Here is a 24583-nt window from a genome sequence, read left to right on the forward strand (position 1 = left end):
GTGGCCAGTCATTTTGACTCCTTGAGAATGGCCATACATTCCTCAGGAAGACCTAGCTGTCTGTAATGCAGGAATTCAGGAGCCATGCTGTCAAGCTCAGCAAGGGAAGGTGGGGGTGGAATATCTTCCCTCCGAGCTGTGTAGAAGACCCTGTCTGCACAGCATGCTCCTGTGTGGTATTTCTAACAGGTGAAGAATATCCAGATACTACCACTGGTGGGGCCATTCTGGGGCTATCAGGATCGTTCTGGTTCTGGCTCGGTACAGTTTGTTTATGACTGCTGGTATTAATGGAATGGGGGCAAAATCGTATAGAAATGTCCTGGACCAATCTATCAAAAGAGCATTACCTTTGTCCCTGGTTGGTAAAACCTAGATGTGAAGTTTAGGCATTTTTTTGTTGCTTTTGTTCTCAAAGAGGTCGATTTGAGGCTGACCCCATTCTTGAAAAATATCTTGGATGATTTCTTTGTTTAGAATCCAGTTGTGAGCCTCTGCACAGTTGCGACTTAGTGAATCTGCCTGGATGTTTGATTTTCCTGGTAGATGAATGGTGGAGACAGTTAGAACTTTGGCCAGTAGCCACTTCCAAATGGCTTGTGCTTCCAGAGATAGGGCACAAGAGAAATGTCCTCCCAGTTCTAAAAAACTAGAGACTCCATCTTTAAAGATGGATAAAAAGACTTCAGAGTGAGATTGGCTGCTCTGAGACCTAGTATGTTTATGTGATATAGCTTCTCCCTGTCAGATCACAAGCCTTGAACCTGGAGTGTCCCCTTATGAGCCCCCAGCCCTGGAGGGAAGCATCTGCAACTCTGTGTGGGTAGTTCTCGATGAAAAGGTACCCGTAATAGAAGGTGTTGACTTTGCATCCACCACTTTAGCGATTGGCTGTCTTCTTGTGACAGGACCAGTTTGTGTTCCCAGAGGTTGGAATAGTGAGACCGCTGTTCTTCCAGGGACTGACAGTGGCCGCATGTGTAGCCTGACATTGGGGACAATAAAGATGCAGGAAACCATTGACACGAGTAACAATGGTACTTGACTGGCTGATGCACGAGAAGTCTGGAGATGATTGAGACATTTCATGTTGATTGAGGATTACTTCTCCTCCGTAGGACACGCTCTTGCGAGGTTTGTATCCAGAGTTGCCCCTAAGTAGTGCAGCGGTTGAGTTGTTATGCTGGTGGATTTTTTTTAATTTTCTTGCAATCCCAGGCCTCATAGAATCTCTAGGCAGGTATGATAGTGTTGTTGCCTTAGTGCCAAAGAGGCACTCTTGCATAGCCAGTCATCCAGATATAGGCAGACAAATATTTTCTGCTTTCTCAGGTGATCATCTACTACTGCCATGCACTTCGAGAATGTCCGAAGATCTGATTTGAGCCAGAAAGGCAACACTTTGTACTGGTATTGCTTGAATGCCACTCTGAAGCAGAGAAACATCCGATGTTCCCTGGCGATCAGAATGTGTAAGTATGCATCTAGAAGATCTATGGAGCACATCCAGTCCCCCTGATGTAGCTGTGGGTAGATTTGGTGTAGGGCCAGCATCCTGAATTTCCCTTTGCAGATGTACTTGCTTAGAAGTCTTAGGTCTTGAATTGGCCTGTACTCTTGAGTTAGACCTTCTTTTCTGAACCAGAAAATAGCCTGAATACAACCCTCTTCCTTGTTGGGGAAGTGGAACCTCTTCTATGGCTTTTTTTGGAGCAGCATGTTTACTTCTTTTTGCAACAGGTTCTGTCGATGAAATGATGTTATTTTTGGAGTGACAGCAGGAGGAGCGGATTTGAACCTGAGTAGCCATTTTGAACAATGTTCAATACCCAATTGTTGTTTGTTATTTTTCTCATTTAGATATTTCTTAATACTTCCCCCCACCGAAGCAGGATATAGGGACGGGGGAAGCAACAACTTATTGCTTTGGTTGGGCTTTAGCAAAGGAAGTTGATGGACAAGGGGTTCCTCTTCCTCTTGCTGTTCTTTGCTGATGGTAGTGTGACCTGGATTGTTGCTGTGAATGCTGTAACCAGTGAGGGGTTTGAACCCTCCGTTGGTAAGGCCTGCGGTCATAGGGTTTGAATTTATGTCAGAACTCCATGCGCTTGTAGAGGCCCACCTCTTTTAGTCTATCTAGTTCTGTCTTCATTTTCGCCATCTCGTTACCAGCATGTGTTCCAAAGCGAGATGTGCCCATGAAGGGAAGATTTAGTATTCTCTGCTGTGCCACGGGCGTGAGACCCATGAGTCAGAGCCAAGATGAGCACCCTGTGCAAATTACGTGAGCGTATCCATGAGCTGTGAGTTCTGAGGTATCAGCAGCAGCACTGAAAGTCTTGCTGGTCCTCCTTTGGTATGTTTTTCAGTAAATCTAGACAAGGAGTCCCAATGAGCTCTGCCATAATGCCCCAATAATGCTGAGGCGCTGGAAACTTTCATGCAGGATGCTGAGGTGTTACACATTTTCTTGCCTAGGGAATTAGCGTGTTCGCTGTCCTTGTCTGGTGGAAGATGATGCTATTGCATGAGTTTTTCTTGCTACTGCAACAATCACAGAATCTGGGGGAGGATCAACTGATATGAAAAAGGGGATCCTGCTCAGGGGCCTTGTATTTTTTAAGGATACGCAAAGGCACAGTTCATATTGAGGCAGGTGTTAGAACGATTTGCACAGCAGGTTCCAAAAGACCCAGGACCAGAGGAAGTGGATGTCTACAGGCCATTCCATGGTGGAATGTTTTGAAGATGACTAACTAAACTAAAGTAAAAGAAATGAACAGCAAATGCTCAGGGATGCTCACTGAAGAAGCAGGAAAAAAGAACTGACCTAACTGTCACCTAAAAGTCACCTCTGAGGCATGATGGGATACAGGAGGTCCTGGAGACCTTAAAGGCACAGTGCACAGTGGCAGAATTTCATTGGTATTGTTTTTAATGCAGCCTATTGGCTAATAATGCCTTTGGATGTTTGTTTTTCTTTGTTCTAGTGTAATAAAACTTGTGGTTGTTGCACTCTATGCTCTCTATCTTCTGTTTTACAGAAATGCTTGAGTCTGAGAAGAGTTTATTAAAGAAGGAGATCTTAATGTAAGTAGGCATTTTAGCCTTTAATATAGGCTGCATAAATGTATAGATATGTACTGCTTCTATATGTACTACATATATATACACATACACACACACACATTATATATTGGTATATGCACAATCACACTCCACTCTCCACACTCACCTTAGGCTTTTGTGTGTAAGTATTTTTTAGTGGTAGATGGTATTATCTTCTGTTAATAAAAATAAACAGCATTACATTTTGAATGAGCTGATTCTGCTTGACTTTATTTTGTCTTCCACTGTCATGGTGAACCAGATTCCAGAAAGGTCACTTTCTAGATGAGTAATCCTTTAGCTGCTCACTTATAGTACACTACATAGCACCGTTTTGCTATTTGGTTTACTAATGCTGACAATTCACTAGGATAACCAGGTTCTAAATCCCAGAAAGCATTTAGTGGTACTATGTACAATTTCCGAGTTCTCACTGTAACACAAATATGTTGCGAAGGTCAACATTCAGATATTTTGTAAATTCCCCTCTTTATACCCCCTTTAGCTGAGTAATGCTTTATGTCCAGCACCAAATACTTTGATTACCAAAGTCATGAGAGTATGCTGTCATGTAGTGCTATTGCCAGGGTTTCTCTGTGTGAAGCACCACCCCACAATTAGGGAATTATTTGTAAAGGTTTTGATAAAGATGGTAGATACAATTTTGACCTCCATGGACAGTCCTACATTCCATACAAACCATCAGGAACTAGAAGACCACCTATGAGTGCAGTCACATTTACAAAACAATCTTTGAAATTTTTCATGTATTTCCCCCCAAACAGGCAAATGAGCAAAAGAGGCAGGAGTTCCAGTGGAGGGGGATAAGGACACTTCTGCCTACAAAGCAGTTCATGCCTTCTTGGTGTAGCTATGCAGTAACCCCCAAAATCTAAACATCACTGCCACCAATTAACAGTCTCCTGATAAGGGTGAGGATAGGAGCTACCCCCTCGAAGACAAAGATACTTTTGTGCTCATTCTTCTTCCAGCAGCAGCTTATGGCTCTGCTTGAAAGCGCTGGTTGCTTTGGTTAAGGACCAGCAGATATGCAAACAGGAGAACTATGCAACAGAAAAACAAATACTGGGTGGGACAGCTACTCATACTAAATGCTGTGGACCTTCATCCCTAGACGTACATCATTCATATCCTTTACATGGAATTGCGTGCTTTGTAAATGCGAAAAGGAAACTGGCTTCAGACAGACAAGGGGTAAGAGAAGCTGTGTTATACATTTTAACAAGGTCCACTCTAAACTGCTATACAATAAAGCCAAGTGATAAAATGACAAACATGACACTTAATATCAAAGCATACAGTTTCTAAAAAGGCAATGTCTTTAAATGTATTTAGAAATGTCAGGGCTCACATATGTATATATGTCAGCTATGAGGCCTGCACTTTGGTTAACTAATAATATGATAGTCAGAGTAACAGTGAAATCTCAAAATGCTTATAACAGACATGGCCACACTGGAAGGTTTTGTTCCCAGATTCACTTAATCATTGACTCACTTATTTGGTGAATCGTTTAGGCGAAAAAAAGTGATTATCTAAGTAAGCCATTTATTACAGATCATTTGATATACTGTAAAACATATGTTTTGGGCGCACCATCCCAGCCCACCTACTATGCATTTGAATTAGAATAACCCATTTTGTGTCCAAAGGTTTAAAATGTCATTCAGCTCTTGATAAGCAAGCGCTAACCCATGTGAAGAAGACTGTGATGAATTATACTTTGCAAATAGACCACTTAAGCTGTTGCTATGTTTTCTGTCCTTCACAGTAACAACATTTTGTTTACTGAAAGTCCTAAGTAAAAATCTTGGACGAAACTAAGCAAAACTCTGTCCAACTACTTTGCGGATTGCTAGCACCTTGTTGATAGCAGATAGCTGCTCTTCTTTGATCTTCACATAATATGTAATCCTTGACTCTCCCTATCTGGCAGCTTTCAGAGAGCATTCGCTTAGCAAAACAGCTTCATTGTATCATCCTAACTTTTCTATGTTTTAGGACAGTGACGCCATTTCATCACAGAGAATTGATATTCCTTTATGGCACAATGAGGAGTGCTCTCTCATATCAAGTGTTTGTCAAGGTGACAACTAAAGCCTACTTTGCAATCTGAACAAAGATACGGTGAAATAGAATATCTCTCACACAGCAAACTCTTGAACGAACGTTGGAATGTACCCAAGACTGTCCCACAGCCTCTGAATCTCTCCAAGGTGCTGAATAAAAAAGAAAGTGTTAGAGGAGATGTTGGTCTAGATCTTCGCATTCCTCATCCTAGGTCATTTATTTTTACTAGACACTAAGGTATGAATACCCACAGTGCTCAAATCTGTATTTGGACTGTATAATTCCCCCCACACTTCTTAGCATGCTGCAACAAAGATGGGCACTGAAGAGGAACGCATGCGAAGAAGCAAATGGAATGAAGCAAAACTTCCAACTATAAATGCGACCAATAAAATATGGTGTCCCAGTGGACTGCTACGCAAACAAGCAACAGTAAAACCAATAGGCCTCTCCTAAGTGATCTAATGTTTTGGCAATGAAAGTAACAAAAAAATGCATTATGATGCACCCATAATGTCATGTTGTAGGTGTGCGCCAATACCGATGAGTACGTCTACAAAATAAGGCGACCATTTTTTAATTTTTATTTACCAGTCCAGCATGAATTAGTCAACATGAATTAGTAAAATAGTGAATGGAAAGTTGCAAAGAATGCACTTTTATGATAGTGCAGTAATGCATATTTTTGATATACCGCTAATACCTTTTTTTGTAATAGCGTTAATTTGCTTTTTAAAAGCAAAACAAATAAACTAGGGACTGGGTTATGGGAGAATGTGCGGACGAGACAAGAGAGAGACAACATTTGGGAAGCACATGGATGACGGAGGACAGTGGATGAAGTAGCACACAGACAACAGAGGATGGGCGGGCTGGAATGAAAAAGCACGTGGACAACGAAAGGCAGATGGGAAAGCACATGGACAATGGAGGGCAAGCAGGCATGGGGATTCACATGGACAACGAAGAGTGGGCAGGCAGGGATGGGGAGGCACCTGGAAAATGGAGGGGGTATAGTGAAGCATGAACTACAAAGGAAGGTGGGCAGAGTGGCAGGATGAAAGAATGACACTCAGGGAGGGCAAGAGGAGAAACACAGACAGAAAAAAGAACACAAAGAACACAAGGAAGACAGCTGGAAAACACATGCACTCTCGTAGAGTGCTTAACCAAAAAAGGAAAAAGTAGTACTGAAAAAGTACGCATGGAAGGACACAAGTAATTAGTCCATGCTCCAGTGAAGGGACAAACACCAGAAAAGAAAGAAAATGAAAAATGACGAATAAGAAGCAAGTAAACAAGAGTGACAATAGAGCCAACCAATGGTAAGCAATGAGCTGGCTCTGAGCCCACTTTAAGTTAAAAATGTCCCGCAACAGACAGCGCATGTGCTCTGTTAGGCGCGATATAAAAAGTTTCAGACTATTTATATTACGCACAATGAAGGATCACATCAGTTAAACACACCACTGATTTGCCTGTTATCAGTAACATATAATATATCAAAATTTTACTAGATCCCAGGTTCTACAAAGGGATTAACAAGGGGATACTCAAATGTTAACCCACAATACATTGCTCACAGCTACGTAGGTGCTCATTGAGGTTACTGCATAAAGGGTAAATAGTGTGTAGGAACCTGCATTAGACACATTTTAATTTTGGAAATGTTGAGGTTTTACTGCATCAATAACAGAGTAACAACCGTAGCATCTTAAATACGCTGCCATTAGCATGTGGAAAAGTCTGGTGATAACTATGCAGGTAAAAATGTGCAAAATAGCTCAGTAACTGTTAATTGCTCAATATGCCTTATTCATGCTGTCAAATATAATTTATGCTGCTGAATTTTACCATTCGCATTTTCACAGTGATGTGAAATTGAAGTTCAGTGATGAATTCTCATATGCCCCTGGTGTGGCATTGTAAACATATTGCATTGTATTGTAGTTACATTTATATAGTGATTCTTACCCCTAATGAGGCTCTGAAGTACTTGGACAGGCAGCTGAGTGACAATGAGGAGTGAAGGTCTTAAGCCTTGTGTGGGTGGTGTGTGCAAATGGAATTCTTGCCGTTAGCGTCATTATTCCTTGCTGTGTGGTTGTGCGTTGTTTTCTGTGTTATTTAGATTGTTTTAGCGTTACACTGGTTTAAGAACGTCATATTTTCATCCCTTTTATGTCTGGTGATGCATCTGTGTCATACATCTTTGTTTTTGTTCGGTACAAGGGCAGATGTGCGGTCTCTTTTGCTTGGTGTGTCTCTCCCAGTGGTGGCTGTATAGCTCTAGTTTCTGTGGAAGATTAAATTGTTGGGCTGACAGTTGAAGGCAGGGGCAACACTGTTAACATCTATTGCTCCAGTGGCGTATTGGTATCCCTGTACTTGCTGAAGTAACCTAGATGAAATCTGGGAGTACCCCACTTCTTCTTTATAATCAGGTACGAGTATCACGAGAACACCATACACTCCTCTGGCAACTCTCTGGGATGGCCACTTCTCCCTTTCTAGTTGGACATTTCTGACTGCCATGCCCAGTTGACACATGTCTTACCCTAATTAAATATCTCACTTCTGTCTGTAAATTACATTTATGTTCACTTTTGCAAATTATGTAAATGCATGCATGTGAATGTTATGAACTTTTACTGAAATAAAATTCATCACAAATTGGCTGCAGTATTATGGACAGTTCTGGTCAAATGTACCTGACAAAAATGCATGCGTAGTTAAACTTGCCTTTTTTTAATTTGCCCGTCGGGGCATTTCTTCTCCTGCAGCTATAAAGTTAGACCCCAGGATAAGAATGTCAGTTTTTAGGCTGTCTGTGAAGGCTATTCCTGATATTTTGTTTGGCTGACCAGCAGACATTCAGATATGTCTGAAAGTAGGGACTAACTGTGATTGGTTGACATCTGCCACTTGAATTGCTGCTTTTCGTGTTCCTAGACACGAGTGCTGTCCCGAAGTCTTAGGGAGTCTAGCAAGGGAAGTGCAGTGGGTTCTGGAATCCAGTAATGGCAAGCTTCTTTCCCTTCTATTCTCTTAAATAAGCCTAGCAATCATCACGTCATAAAGCGAGCTTTTACCTGTAATGTAACTTCAACACCGGAACATGCCTCTCTGATGCATGCCCTCCAGATATAAGAAGTCAAGGTCAGAAACATGACAATAGGCTCAGAGGCTAAATGACAACAGCATCAGCCGTTTGATGTTGAATTCGCAGGCAATCATTGGGCAGGGTGGGGAATGAGGAGATGACATTGCTATATTTGTTGCTAGAGACCACGTTTGTGTAGTGTTCCATTTGTTGATAGAGACCACGTTTGTATAGCGTGCTACATTAGTGCCTTGGTCACTTACTCATTCACACGCAATGAGATAAATAAGAAGAGAAGGGTAAGAGGCCATGACAATTCTAACTGAATTGACAGCATCAGATAGTGAAAGAAATAACTGAGAAGGGCCAACTTTTTTCGCCTCTGGGTTTTGACAACACAACTGACACCCAAACTATTGCTAACACCATCCATAGAGTGGGCTTTACGTCTGCCCTATTCAACCATTTGCTTTTTTTAGCCCCACCTCTCTCAGCTATTCACTTGATAGTTTGTCACTCCCACCTTGGATAAGCCCTATAGAGTTCTCATTTTTCACTTAATGCTACTGGCTATTTGCAAACATCCTTCCACCTCCACTTGAGTGCCTTCATTAATTACATGAGGGGCTACTTAACATCTGTAGTCATTTCTGTCTGTGCCTCCTTGTCCCTTCCAGTGTGTCTAATGCTTCATGCATTAGCACATTAAACCTGGACCTCTGAACAGATATATATGTGGCCACTTTTGCTTTATTTGAAAAGGCACGACTGTCCTTTTTTCGGTCCAAGGTCTTTGGCAGGGCTGACAAAGGCAGGAGACACTTTGTCGTCCGTTAAAGCCCATGAGGTGTGCCAATCAAAATAGACACTCTTACAGATTCCAACAGGAATTTAAATCCCAATTTTATCCTCAAAGGAACAGAGGGTTTAGACATCATGGTTACAGAAAGAGAGTATCCCAAAACCCAGGTAAGTCTGTTACTTTCTAGCCATTGGGAGGTTGTTTAAAAGTGTTCCTACCCACAATGCAAATAACTGCGGATCCCTGGGTTCTACAGACCATTCAATCTCAATACAACAGCAGATTGGTGCTCCAGATATTTTGAGGATGTGAGCAACAGATGTCTTCAGGATGGGAGCAACAGGCATCTTCTCCCTACAATTTACAAAATGCTTTTTCACGAATTCAGGCCTTTTGTAACAGATCTGTTTGCTTCTCATCTGAACACCCTACTTCCTCTATATTGCAGCTAAAGACCAGAGCTATAAGGCCTAGTAACAGGTGCTACTCTTCAAGAGTGGTCACTCTGCTTTCCCAGTTTGTCATGATATCTCGAGCTCTGACCCATTTACATCTGCAGAAGGCTACCTTTCTAGTGACAACTCCTTTCTGGCAAGATCCACCTTGGTTCCTCACTGTCCTCGATCTATCAGAGGATCTTCCTGCCCTAATTACTTCCACTCCCCTTTCGCTTCTCAATCCACAAGATCAACCTCACAAGATGATACTCAACCAGTCCTTCACACTCATAGCATGGATGGTTTTGGTTCAGCCTGGAGCACCCAAGGATGTCTGCAGAAGCTGCTCAGCTCTTTCGCCACGCCTGGGCCCCAGAGACAACCAAATTAAACAAATCAGGTTGGAGGGTCTAGAATAGGTGATTCTTAAACAGGTGTGCAGGTCCCTTTGGGGCAAATGTAAATTGGGGAGTTACATTTTTGGCATCTCTTGCTTCTCAAAGTAAAGCTTACAGAACCATCATTACAGGTCAGCAATTCCAACAGAGCATGTAAGAGTGAGAGACATAATCCGTTGATAGGTTGCATGATGAAGGGAATATGATTTATGAAACCTTCCTTATAAAACTATAATCAGCTGTGGGGTGTGAATGTAATTTTGAATGTATTTCTGTACTGGTCTGACAATTCCTTTTTGTCCCTCAAGTTTCTACCTGCAAAACTATTTGTCCGCCTTTGTTTGGTCTCCTTGAAATGCCTTTTAGATATTAAGGCTTTAGAAGACTCTTTGGTCCAATATAACCCATCTGGGGTATATTTCCAGGTCCACAGGGGAACTAAAACAAATGTAATGTTTGTTTTGTATCTCTAGTTTCCTCTTGAATCTAAGCTTTGTTTGGGAAATTGTTTATGACAACATATTGCAAAGACAAACGATCTGAGAACATCCTCCTCCTCATCCCAACTTTTAATCTCTTTTAGGACTCCTCACAAACCAGTTTCATCCACTATCCTAGTTAGTTGGGCCAAATGGACAATGAGTTTAGCAGGCATTGAGATGTCTGTTTTGGTGCTTATTCCTAGATGTGCTATGACATCATAAGCGTTTTAGACTGCTGTGATTTTGGACGACATTCTCAAATCTGCTGATTGGTTCAATGTCTCCACCTTTAAAAGGTTTTATTACAAACCCATTCCTTCTGTTGCTAATTCTGTGGTTGCTATGCTTTGAACTAACAGGAACCTCCTGTCTTGTAATAAAATGGAGATTGTCTTAACCTTAGTGAAAAAAGTCTTGATTTTATTAAAGGCATGGAGTATTACCCACCATATTCCAATGTGGACCTAACCTTTTTTTCCAATAGTGTCAGAACCACAAACTAGAAATCTTAAGGAAGGCTACCAAGATGTGGCTATCTTTTGAAGGCCACAGTGTTCATCCCTGCACGGGTTCTACTGCAAACAAGATGTTTTTACTATGAGTTGCTCTTCTTCCTCACAAACTCAATTCAGATTTCTTCTAATGGATGTTGCTAGAGACCTTTTTACATTCCTAGTAGCGTTCACTTGTAGTTACCATTCCTATGTTACAAAGTTCTTGATCTGCTTCTGCAAAAAAAGAAGACTTATTGTTCCCAGTCAAGGAGTTTATAGTGTTCCAGGGGTGTGGAATTTATTAAAATATCTACTTGTCCAGGGGACAGGTTGCTTCTCAAATCTACTTGTCCTGTAAAAAGATCTACTTGTCCCTTTGGTGCCATGTAGTGTGGCGACAAATTATGGCAGCAATCTCATGTACGAGCTCTGATAATAGCCTCTCTGATTATGCCAGGGCTACTACCATAGTAGGGCTTGAATACTTGCAGTTTCAATCTCTACTGTAGCAATTTCCTTATTTTGCCACCTTTCTGCAAATCTGCATACTGGGGCTGGAGGAAGCAGTAAGCAATAGTTCCAGGGCTGGAATGCCTTTGAGTCTGCAAACCTACTAACCTGCATGTTTTAAAGATTTTCACCAGCTTCTCTCTAATATTTTCCCATAATAAGAAAGGTTGGACATTTACTCCTGACAATGGCAGAATTAGAACTTCTTCCAGGGTTGGGAAGAAAGTGGCCGGAGGGAAAATGAACTTGCAAATGCTCAATAGATTTTCACATGAGCAAATCTACACATGCGTTTTTACCCATGCTAAAATACAGTTCACAAATATTTTATAGGGGTACGAAATATACCATGGGTGCACTTTTGTGACTTTCTTTAAGAATTTGGGGCCATGTAGGTAGGTTCAGATTTGCGACCCGCAAATTGCGAGTCAGAGCGACTTGCAATTTGCGAGTCGCAAATCCGAATGTAGGATGGTGTCCCTGACACCATCTGTGATTCGCAAGGGCTTCGCAAATGCCCACCTAATGAATAATTATGAGGTGGGTCGCAATTTGCGACCCCCTTGCGAATAGTGGCCCTCACAGGGATGGTGGCCTGCTGGAGACAGCAGACCACCATGTCTGTGACTGCTTTTCAATAAAGCAATTTTTTTTTTTGTAATGCAGCCCGTTTTCCTTAAAGGAAAACGAGATGCATTACAAAAACGAAAAATTAAATGTTTTCGTTTCATTTTTTCAGAGCAGGCAGTGGTCCGCAGGACCACTGCCTGCTCTGAATTTTTTTTACAGTGACATTCACAATGGGGAAGGAGTCCCATGTGGACCCCTTCCCTTTTGCTAAAGTGTTAGCACCCATTTGAAATGGGTGCAAACTGCGATTGGTTTGCGCCCTCATTCGCGGTCACAAAACAATCCTACATTGCACTGCGAGTCGCAATTAGGAAGGGAACACCCCTTCCTAACTGCGAGTCGCAAACCCGTTTTGCGATTCGGTAACCCAGTTACTGAATCGCAAAACTGGGTTTGTGCATCGCAATGTGCTTTTTGCACGTCGCAAACAGCAAAACTCACTGTTTGGGACATGCAAAAAGCTACCTACATGTGGGTCTTGGTCCCTAATTAGGTCTGGTGTTAACAAAGACATTTTGTTTTTATTAAACTTCTATTTCTCTCTCTTTCGGCTAGCTTTACTGTGAGTGATCGCATTCTGCTCTACCACAAGGAGCATATTGGCACACAAAGTAGTTTTGTTCAGTGTCAGGAACTACAGTGGCAATCAGTGACGTAACGAAACTGGAGGATGCCCCTTTGCAAAGAACATGGAGGAGACCCCTCTCCAGACTCACTCAGGGCTGGTGCTGTGCTGAAGAGGCCCCCTGGAGGGCGGCTACGGGGCCTTTGTTAAACCACTGGTGGCTATGTGTGCTTTTAGAGTTCAAAAACTTTTTTTTTTTTTTTTGCCAGTGTTTGTTACAATATTGAGGGCCTGGTAACTCCCACAACAATAAAGTGTTACAAAAGCCATGTCAAAACAAGACACGCATTGATGAAACTAAAAGACTTATAAAAATATGTCAGATCAGTTGGCTTTGTCAGTGTTTGTTTATTTTCATGCTTCCCATATTCGTGTTGAAAATGGTTACACTGATTTTCCATTAGAAATATTTTTGGGAAAGACTAGCATGCATCAACACATTTTACTACATGACACTTCATTTGCATCTAATCAGAGAGCATTCTGGGAGCATTATACTTAGCCTCATAGCCTAAACGTTTCAAATATGTGTATACACGTTTTTTTTGTTTTGTACTGGAACCAACGTCAGTAGTGAAGTTTGACCTTAAAACATTTATTTACAGCACTCACCCTAATAATGAAGGCTTTCAAATAATGAACCATAAATACAAGTTCGAACAGTGTTATCTTTTGGAAACACATTACCTCAACTGCAGAGAGTTCCACTCTCTGTAAACAGACAGCCAAAGGGTTTGTGCTGCAGAGGGTTGGGCCTACTTGTCCCGAGGACAAAGTAAACATAAAAACTTGTTGCCCTTGACCTCAAACAAGATGTGTTGGGCGATAGGAATTCCACATCCCTGTGTTCCTTGTACTTTATTGGTCAATGCAATGCAATTCATTTTAATGTTGTAGTTTGTTTTCTCTAAGTACCATGGGAACTGTAGTTTTGTCTTGACTGTATTCAAATAAAGGTAAGACAAGAATGTGTAATACTCCCCTTCATGTCTTTATTAAAATCAATACTTTTTTTCAGTAAAGATAAGAAATTCTCCACGTTGTCTTGCATGAAGCACAATATGTTATGTGCATCTTACCTATTAACTATCAAGTAAGGTAGTTTTTAGAAAAAAAATAAAAATTCAAGACAATAGATCATAAAAATGTAAATAAGATGCTTGTGATTTTTCTATATTGTAATCGATCTTTTTTAAATGACTGCTGTTTAGATAGCAATGTCTGTGGTGTAACAGGGGCCTGTATGAATAATGAAGCAAAACATCTTTGTGGCAAAAAACTAATCATCATTTCCATTATGCTTGAATTACATTTAGATGTATCTGTATTGTTTTGATGCTGCAGGCAGTACATCCCCAGTTGATCAAATGTGGAAAAATGTTTCATCTCATTAGTACCAATTTAATACCTTGTTAAGTCATCAACAACGGTAAAATCATCACTTACTGTCTGCATGATGTCTGCCTCTCTGCACTGCGTGTGGAGAGTTTTTAGTACTTTTTTGGTTAATTTGAGCTACTAACCATTTTTGTTCAAAAGTACAGAAGATGTAGCAGATTGGTAGAATGTGGCAAGTGTGGTAAATCAACAATTGTGCGGAAAACATGTAGCCACTCCTTGACTTGTTTCCGGAGGCCCTGATACAACATGTGTGAGTAAAAGTCCAACAATGACTATGCTACTATGGATTAAAGAGTTTTATAGAGAAAGGACCAACTCATTACAGACTCCTGCCACAATTGCTTCATAACAGGCAAGCCTTCAAACATGGATTCTTAGAATATCTCTTGCACAACTCTTGCACATGATTAGACATAAGGTGCTATGACAAATATCCAATCATCCATAAGAAAATATTTGTAACTTCTTAATTTCTGATTTAGATTTTACTGTCTTACTTAAATGTATTTGTAGATAACCATACAATATGTTGTAAACCCTTCCCTTTTATGTACTAACTATTATTTAGGCGATCACAAAATATCAAAACACGTTCTCCAATCAACATTCTTCAATCGTTGAATTTATGTGCAAAACAGCCTTGTTCTCTAACCCATGTAAATTATCGGACATATAAACAGATAACTGAACATTAGGAAAACATATTTATCTCCAAATTATTCTGGTAGAGTTGCATGATGGCAGGATATTTAAAAAACGGCCTTACTTATAATATAACGTTTTCCTAGATATATTCATTTGACTGAAAGAATATAAGTAACAACTATGGCACACATTCAACTCAATGATTTAGAATTCTTAGAATTCTTTAGAATTCTCACCCCATATTTACACTGGCGAGATGTTGCTCCGTACTGGAAACGGCACTGTTCATCGGCATCGTACACTTGACCAGGGGCCACAGCTGGATAAAGAAAGTCACGCTTAGGAGGTTCGTTATCAAGGCATGTACCACGGCCAGAGCTGTTTAACATAAATAACCAAAAGCATTAGGGATTTGACAGACTCGTTGAACAGAATTATTTACACCATGAACTGACAATTAGTTGGTACAATTAATTATGAAAACAGATATGTTAAGAAATGTACAAGCAGCAACGTGGCACGTAGTTCCTTAATAAAATTCAATCACTAGAACTGGAATAATTAAACTGGGAGATCCTGGACATTAATGCTGGGAAACAGACATAATGGGCCTCGCTGAGCTTTTTCTGTGCTGAAGTACGCCTCTCGCACCAATGAGTTATATTTAGCACTTGGGATTTGGCCATGCAGTTCACAAAACTACATTTTGCATGTGGACATGAATGATATGTGTAAATTAAGCACTCCTAAATTACACACCTATTTGCAGAACTAGGCACTCAAACAGCAGTGGCAAGTGATGCGCAATGCAAATAGGGTGAATATTTCAAAGTGGGGGATTCACAAACGCTCAGGCATTCATTTACTAAACCAAAGTAGTGCAGATTGTGAAGCAAAGTGCACGCACCTTTGCTGTTTTTTCCTGGCATGTTCCAGAAGAAGAGGCATATCTCGTAAAATATTTTTGAGAGCAAAAGAATTGTGAAAAGAAAATAATTTGTAAGCGTGTAAATATTATAAACTATACTATTTGTAAATGTGTAGATTTTAGACACCAAGGGTTAGAAAACAGATGCAAATCTTCACGTATCTGCACATGCATACTATGACACAAATAATGTACACGTGGATGTGACATGCATGTCTGAGAATTTACAACGTTTTAGTTTATGTGCAATGGGACATTATACTTCTTAAAACACTAATCTAAAAACAACGTGGTAACCACCTCAAGAATTTCAGTCTTGCTCTTGGTCTCTTAACATTCAAGCGATACTTACCAACATCTGGAGTTAGAAAAAACCCAAGAAAATACAAAAATATGATTTTAGCAATCCTTAAGGACTTAAATCTACATAGCATTACGTTTGAACAGGGAACCAGATATAGCAATGAAACCGTCCATTCGTTTTTATGGGCTCCAGTTGTAAATGCGTTTGAAAGGCAGGAGTTCCCTGGAGGTGAGGCTCTCTGCTTCCCTCCAGGGCATCGGCAGTGTTTGGTCTTCTTCGGATTACAGTTTTAAAATAAGGACATCGAACTATGAGGTTTTAATGATGTTCCCTTCTCCTGGAATATTAACTACCTTCATACAAATGCAATGTCGGCAAACAGTGGTGAGACGAGCTAAGGTCATTCATTCAGAAGTATTTTACCCCGACAAATATAATCCTTCTACATTTTCTGACACTCGGCCAAGAATAGAGCAAATGCTGCTTCTATCTTTTTTTTAAAAAGAATTCCTTAGCAGGTTTTGTGCAAAAATGTCCTACATTTCGCTAAAATACGTGTGGATTATTAACCGGCTCTGCCTAGTATGCCTTTTACCCAAACAAAATAATTCCACCCACCAACATTTTACAACTTCATACCATAAATATTTCTGTAAAAGGAAATGAAAGGAAAACCTTGTTAAATTATATACGTTTCCATATTACATGTGCGTTTGCCATCTGCTCTACCCTCCTTCTCCTGTCACCTTCATCCCGTTGAGGTAACTCGTATGGAAAACCACTCAGATTTCAGCTAGAGCCTCTCTCTTTGCTCTCCATTAGTCTTAACTTCTTATAGTAGTTTGCAACCGAAAGCTTGATGCCAGTCCACACTCTATTCTCACTTTTGTCAAGCAGAGTCAAAACAAGTGCTAGCTAAAGTGTACAGCATCAAATAGTCTACCTGTCTAGTAAACAATTGTAGTAGACTGTGCAATATTTAAATAGTTTTGACATATTTTCATTTGACCTTTAATAAACTCGAACAGTCAAACATAGCCGTTTCCCTTCTGACCTTGATCCATCTGATAAATTCTCTTACTGAAGGGTCCAATACGATAGAAGACACTTCAAAATAAAAGAGAGAGCAAGGAATCACAAAGGATTCCTAATTATCTCCTCGCCTGCATATCTAGTCCCATTGCTTAATTCTTCCAGCAATCCATGCTTTGAGGGAGTAACTATGATGGTGGTTACTGCCAGGATCTTTGGAGAGACATAATGACAAATCTGCTTGATCCGGTTAGTAAAGCATAAAGTAAATTTATTGAGAAATCACCAGCACCTTGCAGCGTCCTCCCTACCCCTAACCGTCTCCCATCGAATTCCCCCACATCAGTATTCCACATTATGGACATGAATACATTAAAAGTAAACCCCACCTTTCCAAAATCTGTCTCGAAAACATCCACCACCCCTAGTAGTGCCACCAACCTTAGTTTGAATACACCTTCCCACATCCATAACCCCTTGCAACAATTTGGGACCAATTGTAGACAAACCTGTCAGCTCTCTCTTCAAATTAGTAATAGGCACATTTCCCCTCAACAAAACAAAAGGAGCAACACCAGTACTGTTGTTATAACTGGTTCTCATTGCCCACAACATGTCATCAAGCATACCCCTCCAGTTAAGTCCATTAGTGGAAGCTAATTGCAAACGCCCCTTAAGAGTCCTGTTAAATCATTCAACCGACCCTTACCACTGGGATGATAAAGGGAAGTCTTGATATGGTTATCTTCTTCCTGCAAAAATCTCTTCAACTCAAAGGACACCAACGTGTTCCACTGTCAACTACTAACTCACTAGGATACCTCTCTCTTCTAAAAACTTCTTGCAGAACTTGTTTGACAATTTGGGTGCAATTTGGGTGCTCACAACACTCACAAATTGAACTTCCAGCCACTTGGTTAAATAATAAATGAACACTATGGTATTCTTGAAAGCTTCTCCCAACACCTTATGAGGGCCTGGAATATCCAATGCCAACTAATACCACAGAAAGAACAGCACATCAATAGGTGTCACAGGAGACTGATGCATGACCTGTGCCTTATCACTTACAGCACAAGTATTACAATCTCTAACCTACTCTTCCACTGCCCTGTCCACTCCATGGCACCAAAACTCCTCACACATCTTCTGTTTCAGAGCCCTAATCCCTACATGTCCTTGGTGGGTTAAATCCAGGCTCTTTTTCGTAAAGTTTCAAGGTACTACTAATTGCTGTACTCAACGCAGGAGTCCTTGCTCACAAGTCAACTCTTGAGAAATTTGGAAATATGACATGAATTCTGATCCTATCAACTTAATATTAGGCCATCCAGAAAAGAATCAAATCTTTCACATCTACCAACACACTGTCCTCCTCTAAGGCACTTCTCCTCTCATCTTCATTTAAAACTCCTTTGAAGATCCCAGATGCACATTCAACAGCACAGATCATTTCAATATCATCCATTGAGTCAATACCACAATCAACCTCAGGGAGAGGTAATTGCAATAAACAATTAGCCACAATATATTTTTTTTAGCCAGGAACATATTCAATCTCACAATTGTATTCATGCAGGTGTCACTGCCACTTTGCTATTTTAAGTGTAGCCCTCCCTGCATTTTTGGTGGTAAACAGACTCACTAATGGTTCATAGGTGGTTCGGATGGTAAAATGCACTTCCCACACATAGGTTTTAAGATGTTTTGCACCCCACCACAAAGCCAAAGCTTCCTTTTCTATGATAGAGTAAGAGGACTCCACACCACAAAGTGTCCTAGAAGCAAAAGCTATCACCGCTTCTCTTCTATCTTTTCTGTTTTGCATCAGCACCTTACACAAACCAGTATCATTAGCATCAGAAACAATTATACTCTTCTCAGGGATATGAAAAGGTTTGAGAGGATTGAAACTCACAATCTCCATCCAAACTATCTCAAACGCCAGCTGACATTCACTATCCCACACATACTTCTCTTCTTTCTTCAGCAATGTTCTCAAAAGAAATATATTGTCTGCAAAATGTTGTACAAACGTAGAATAAAATTCTGCTAAGTCCAAGAAAGATCGCAATTTGTCTTTATCAACAGGTGTAGGAATCTTCTTGATAGCCTCTAAAAGTTCATTTTCGGTTGCACACCTTGTTGAGAAGCATGATCATTCAAATAGTCAACACCATATTTGTTAACGCTTGTCAACATGTGAAGTCAAGCCATGATCACGTAATTTCTCCAACACAAGCCGCATCATGTACACTCACATCAGTTCCATAGACTAGAATATTGTCTTGGAAATACAATACAGCCTCCTTAAACATTATGTTTTAAAATACCCAGGGCGCATACACCAGACCAAATGGCATGCGTTTATATCGTTATGCACCCTAATGTGTCAAGAAAGAGGTATGATGTTTAGAGTCTCCAGTTAAGTAAGTGTTTGACATATTAAGGGCAGTAAACCTAACCTCCCTCCCTCTTCAATGTTCTCAACATTTCAGATATGTTTCAGATATGTTAGGCAGAAGCTCTCGATCCACCCATATATTATAGTTGAGATCAAGAAGATCAACACACAAGCAAAGTGACTTGTCATTCTTCCATGCCAACACCACAGGTGAAAGCCAATCAGAACTTTTAATTGACTCAATAATGTCCAATTTGCATAACGGATCTAATTATTTGGTTAATTCTTGCCTGAGACGCAATGGTACACAGCAAACCTTATGCACCACCAGAATGGCATCATAATGTAGCACAATCTGGTGTGGGAAACCCTTTAGTTTACCTAAAGAGTCGGAAAACACCTCAGGGAATTCTTTGGCCCATGAATTGTCCACAAATGCATGTACTGTATGAATCCAGCTACCTTTGCATAATCTGTGTTTACCAATTCCTTGTTTAGGGTGATTGTGATCCAGTATCATATCCAAATCAACCAGATCACCCCATCCCAACTCCAATCCCTCCTTAGCAGCATGAACTTTGCAAAGAGCACTCTTGTCTTCAAATTTTGAGGTTGCTTGAAATAATTCTCCAATCAACTCAATTTGCTTGCCCCCTGAACCAAATAGTTTTACCACAGGATTATTGAAAGGCAACAGCTGAAATCTTTTAAAAGTGTCCCAATCAATTAGAGTAAACAGTGAACCAGAATCAGCCACAAACTGAACTTTCACATCATTCATCCATACATTACACTGTGGCGGCTTTCTCTTCACGCCTTGTAACAAATGCACTTGCTGACAGTCACTGTCATTAGTTTGCACAAAATCACATTGTTGTTGGTATCAAAGGCAGACTGTTCGTCAACATTAGACCATTTTCTCAAATAAACTACATTGACAAGCTCTTTCTTAATATCAGAACAACTGCCTGCTTTAAATTGATTCTTCTTCAGAGTATCTTTGCGAATATCCTTCTCCCATTGGACCTTAATTTCTTAACACTGCAAGGAGTCCAACAAACTAGATGACTCTTTAAAGTATATGTAAGAATTCCCAATGCTCCTAGGGAGACTCAAAGCAGATTCCAAATCCAGGTTCCCAGCAGATAACAGTTTTCTCATGAATTCTCTATGAGTGTTGGTTCTTTCAATTAGGTGGTATTGTATGATTTCATCCCTAACACCATGATAATTACAAGTGACAGATAGTTAAAAAAGTTTATAGATTAACTTGGTTGCTGTGCCCTTTGTAAAAATGTAAGCCTCTCCAGCACTACATTCTTCACAGGAGAAAATCTCTTATCCAAAGTCTCAAGGACAGTGGCATACTCATCCACAGCTTCCACATCAATAATTTCACCAACACCACTCTCTTGGTAACTCGGGTTTTCTCCTGAACAGGTAAAGTTTTAAGACTAGACCTTCTTCCAGGCCTAGATTATGCACGTAAAGAGCTTTCTTTTTCTTGATAGTAAAGGTATCATCATCAGTCACCACAAGATAACTTTCAAAAGCTACCTTCCACTTTTGCCCATCCAAAGGAGGCACACCAAGGTAAAAGAAAATAGAGGTGGGGCCAAAAAACCCTCTACGTATACTGCACAATGTCACACCTGTACCAGAAGGATGGTAGAAGTTTCACAATCACTGCCTCCCAATATGCTCCAGTAATAACATGGTCCAACGAACAGGGCATCAAAGAAGCGACTAAAGCAGAAGAGGCAGGCACGAAATTCAGACAGTTGAAGTCCCACGGCATGAATTACGAAGAGAAAGGTCAGGCAAAATGACAGACACCAAACGGTGCACATCATGTGACACAGGTACATCACAAAGTCTCAAATATTAAAGGTTGAGAGTCTAAGGGGGTCATTCTGACCTTGGCGGTCCATGACCGCCATGGCGGAGTGCGGCGGAAGCACCGCCAACAGGCTGGCGGTGCTTCCTGGGCGATTCTGACCGCGGCGGTAAAGCCGCGGTCGGAAAAGGGGAGCCAGCGGTTTCCCGCCGGTTTCCCGCTGGCCCAGGAAACCCGCCATGGCGGCGCTGCTTGCAGCACCGCCATGGGGATTCCGACCCCCTTCCCGCCAGCCTGTTTCTGGCGGTGTCCACCGCCAGAACCAGGATGGCGGGAACGGGTGCCGTGGGGCCCCTGGAGGCCCCTGCACTGCCCATGCCACTGGCCATGCCACTGGCATGGGCAGTGCAGGGGTCCCCTAACAGGGCCCCACAAAGATTTTCACTGTCTGCTGTGCAGACAGTGAAAATCGCGACAGGTACCACTGCACCCGTCGCACCCCTTCAACTCCGCCGGCTCCATTACGAGCCGGCTTCATTGTTGAAGGGGCTGTCCCGCTGGGCCGGCCGGCGGTCTTCTGGCGGTCGCCCGCCGGCCCAGCGGGTAAGCCGGAATGGCCGCCGCGGTCTTTCGGCGGGAACCGCTTGGTGGGCGGCGACCGCCGTCCACCGCGGTCAGAATGACCGCCTAAATTATTTAAAGGGTTTGAAGTTCCATGACCAAAGGAGAATAATTTATTTCCAGAATAGGATTTACAATTGGTGTTAACAGCGTTAAAACAACCACCTTTTGAGCCTCTTGAAAAAGTTACGGAAATGTTTTCGACACTGAAAGTTGTATTGGTGGTGACCGTAAATATAGTGAGGTTTTAAGGTGAGTTGAACGTGTGATTATTCAATCCTAACCTATGAGAAAATCTTTGATAATAGAATTATTATAAGGCTGGATCCAAACTTTTTTCTTAATGTCAATTCTGTCTTTCATAGCAGTCAAGACATTTTTTGCCTGTATTATTTAAGATCCAGTTTCTGAGGAAAATCTTCCTTTATTTCTTTGGACGTCTTGAACATGACCTCTATGTCCATAGCACTCCCAATTAGGTGCGCATAAGCAGTCACATCTAAGCATCTGGTACCACAGCAGCCACTGTTAAATGCTGCTTCGTGCCCCCTCTTGTCATACCTACCCTGAGACCGAGTGAAGACTCTTCCAATCCAGCCCAGGGGAGGGAGACATTTCTACAAATGGTACGATCATGGCAGTGAGGTGATTACATCATTTGAGTGACTTGCACCCAGAAAATAGCTTCCTGGATTCCCTGGGAATGTGGAAGGATCCCCTGCTCACCAGAAATTGTGCAAAAATTAAGTCATCACTGGAAAGCTGAGAAACTAAGCTTTCCAGAGATACGTCTCTTACCCTGAAAAGTGTCAAGTGATCACAGTGAGATGTGACTGCTTGGGGTTTCCAGTGGGCACCAAGGATTTTTGGAGCATGATCACATGGTGGGAGGGGTCAAATATGGTGTGACCTTTCTCTTATCTATAAAACATTTTAAACACTGCCAACCCCACCTTTCTTCTAGAGCCTGAAGAACACATTGTATTATTCAAGTTTCTGGATGAGAGGTAGGTGTATGTTTACCCATGGCTGCAAATTGAGTTTCAGGCAGATATCTATTCAAGCCTTAAGTCATCATTCATTGTTTGTAAGTTTTTGTATTTTCCATATGACATATTTCGGTGCTTATTCATGCCACATGCGACAGACCACTTCATAATGGATACTATGAGCAGAGTTGCCTGTAGTGGCCAGGTTGTTAGTGGGTGTTCATGATAAAGCTCAAAATGTCATGCTTTACGCCATCTTCTGTTTTTTCCAAATGGTCTATTTCAGTACTGCTTCATGACCCATGCATTGTGGATACTGTGAACTGAATTTGCAGTAGTCAGGTTGTTGGGGGATGTTTATGATGCATCTCAGCGTTTCATGCTTTACATCAGCCTGCTTTCCTTAAAAGGTTTAGCTATTCCTGTATAGCATGTCTCAATGCTGTTTTGTGCCACATGTCCCCACCGTAGTGGATTCTGCGCACTGACTTCACTACAGTGGTCAGGTTGTTGGTTAGTATTCATTGTGGGGCTAAAGATTTCATGCTTTATATCATCCTGCATTCCATAAACGTTTTTCCTTTTTCCATATGGAATGTTTCAGGACTATTTAATGCCATGTGGCCCCTTCATAGTGGATACTGTGAACTGAGTTGTCTGAAGTGGTCAGGTTGTTAGTGGGTGTTTATGATGGGGCTCAGCATTTCATGCTTTATCCCAATCTGCATTCCATAAACACTTTTACTTTTTCCTAATGGCATGTTTCAGTACTGTTCATTGCCACATGTGTTCCCTACATAATGGATAATGTGCACTGACGTGCCTGCAGTAGTCCGGTTGCTGCTGGGTGCCCATCATGGGGCACGCACTAAATGCCAAGACAGTCCCTAAAACATTTGCTTTTTCCGGACATGCATTTCTGTACTATTTTATGCCACCCATAATCCATGTATTGTGGACACAGTTAAATATGTGCATCAAGTGTTCATGATGGGGCACAATGTGGAGTTGAGACTTAAGACAGGATGAGTTTCACTGTCATAAATGTTTTTAGACTACAAGTTTATCCAATGTTTGACCTCTCTGCAAAGTACAGTGAGCAAAGATTGAATATGTGCCAATTATATTACAATTTTATGTGAAAGTAGCCATAATTTATGCAATAATTACTGCAGCTTAGCCTGTCTATAATGTTGCTCATGTTACAGACATTCCTACTGTCCGTATTCTTTTTATGTTTTTAAGTGCGAACACACGCACATAAACACACACATGTATATATATATATATATATATATATATATATATAAATATATATAAATATATATATATATATATATATGTATATATATATATATATATATATATATATGTATATATATATTTATTTATATATAGATATATATTTTACTGAAAAAACAAAGCTTACAGGGATGTTATAGTTAGAAATTAGCAGTTAAAAAACTTTAGAAATTCAATGAAAAAATAAAAAAACAAAGGTTACAGGAAAGTTATAGTTAGGTTTTGAATTTACACGTACAAAACCATATAAATGCAGCTGTTAGAATTATTTTAACTACTTATAACGCGTGTCCTAAGGTGACTATAACTCATGTGCCCGCTATGCAGAGGTTTCTCATCAATAATTTAATTGCAAATGTTGAAGTGATAATATCAATGTTGTCATACAAGATGTCATAAATGACAAGAGTTATCGTTACCTTAAGGAACGAGTTACAGTT

General features: G+C 40.8%; 1 protein-coding gene across 1 annotated transcript in view; it reads right to left on the minus strand.

Annotated features, from left to right (window-relative positions):
• ADAMTS6 (ADAM metallopeptidase with thrombospondin type 1 motif 6) overlaps positions 1 to 24583 on the minus strand; it is a 1391222-nt gene that overhangs the window by 532285 nt on the left and 834354 nt on the right. The window contains exon 11 of the mRNA XM_069222749.1: positions 14963 to 15104. Coding sequence (XP_069078850.1) covers positions 14963 to 15104 — 142 coding nt within the window. The remainder of the gene's footprint in view (positions 1 to 14962; positions 15105 to 24583) is intronic.

This window comes from Pleurodeles waltl, chromosome 1_1 (genome assembly GCF_031143425.1).
Source record: "Pleurodeles waltl isolate 20211129_DDA chromosome 1_1, aPleWal1.hap1.20221129, whole genome shotgun sequence".
NCBI lineage: Eukaryota > Metazoa > Chordata > Amphibia > Caudata > Salamandridae > Pleurodeles > Pleurodeles waltl.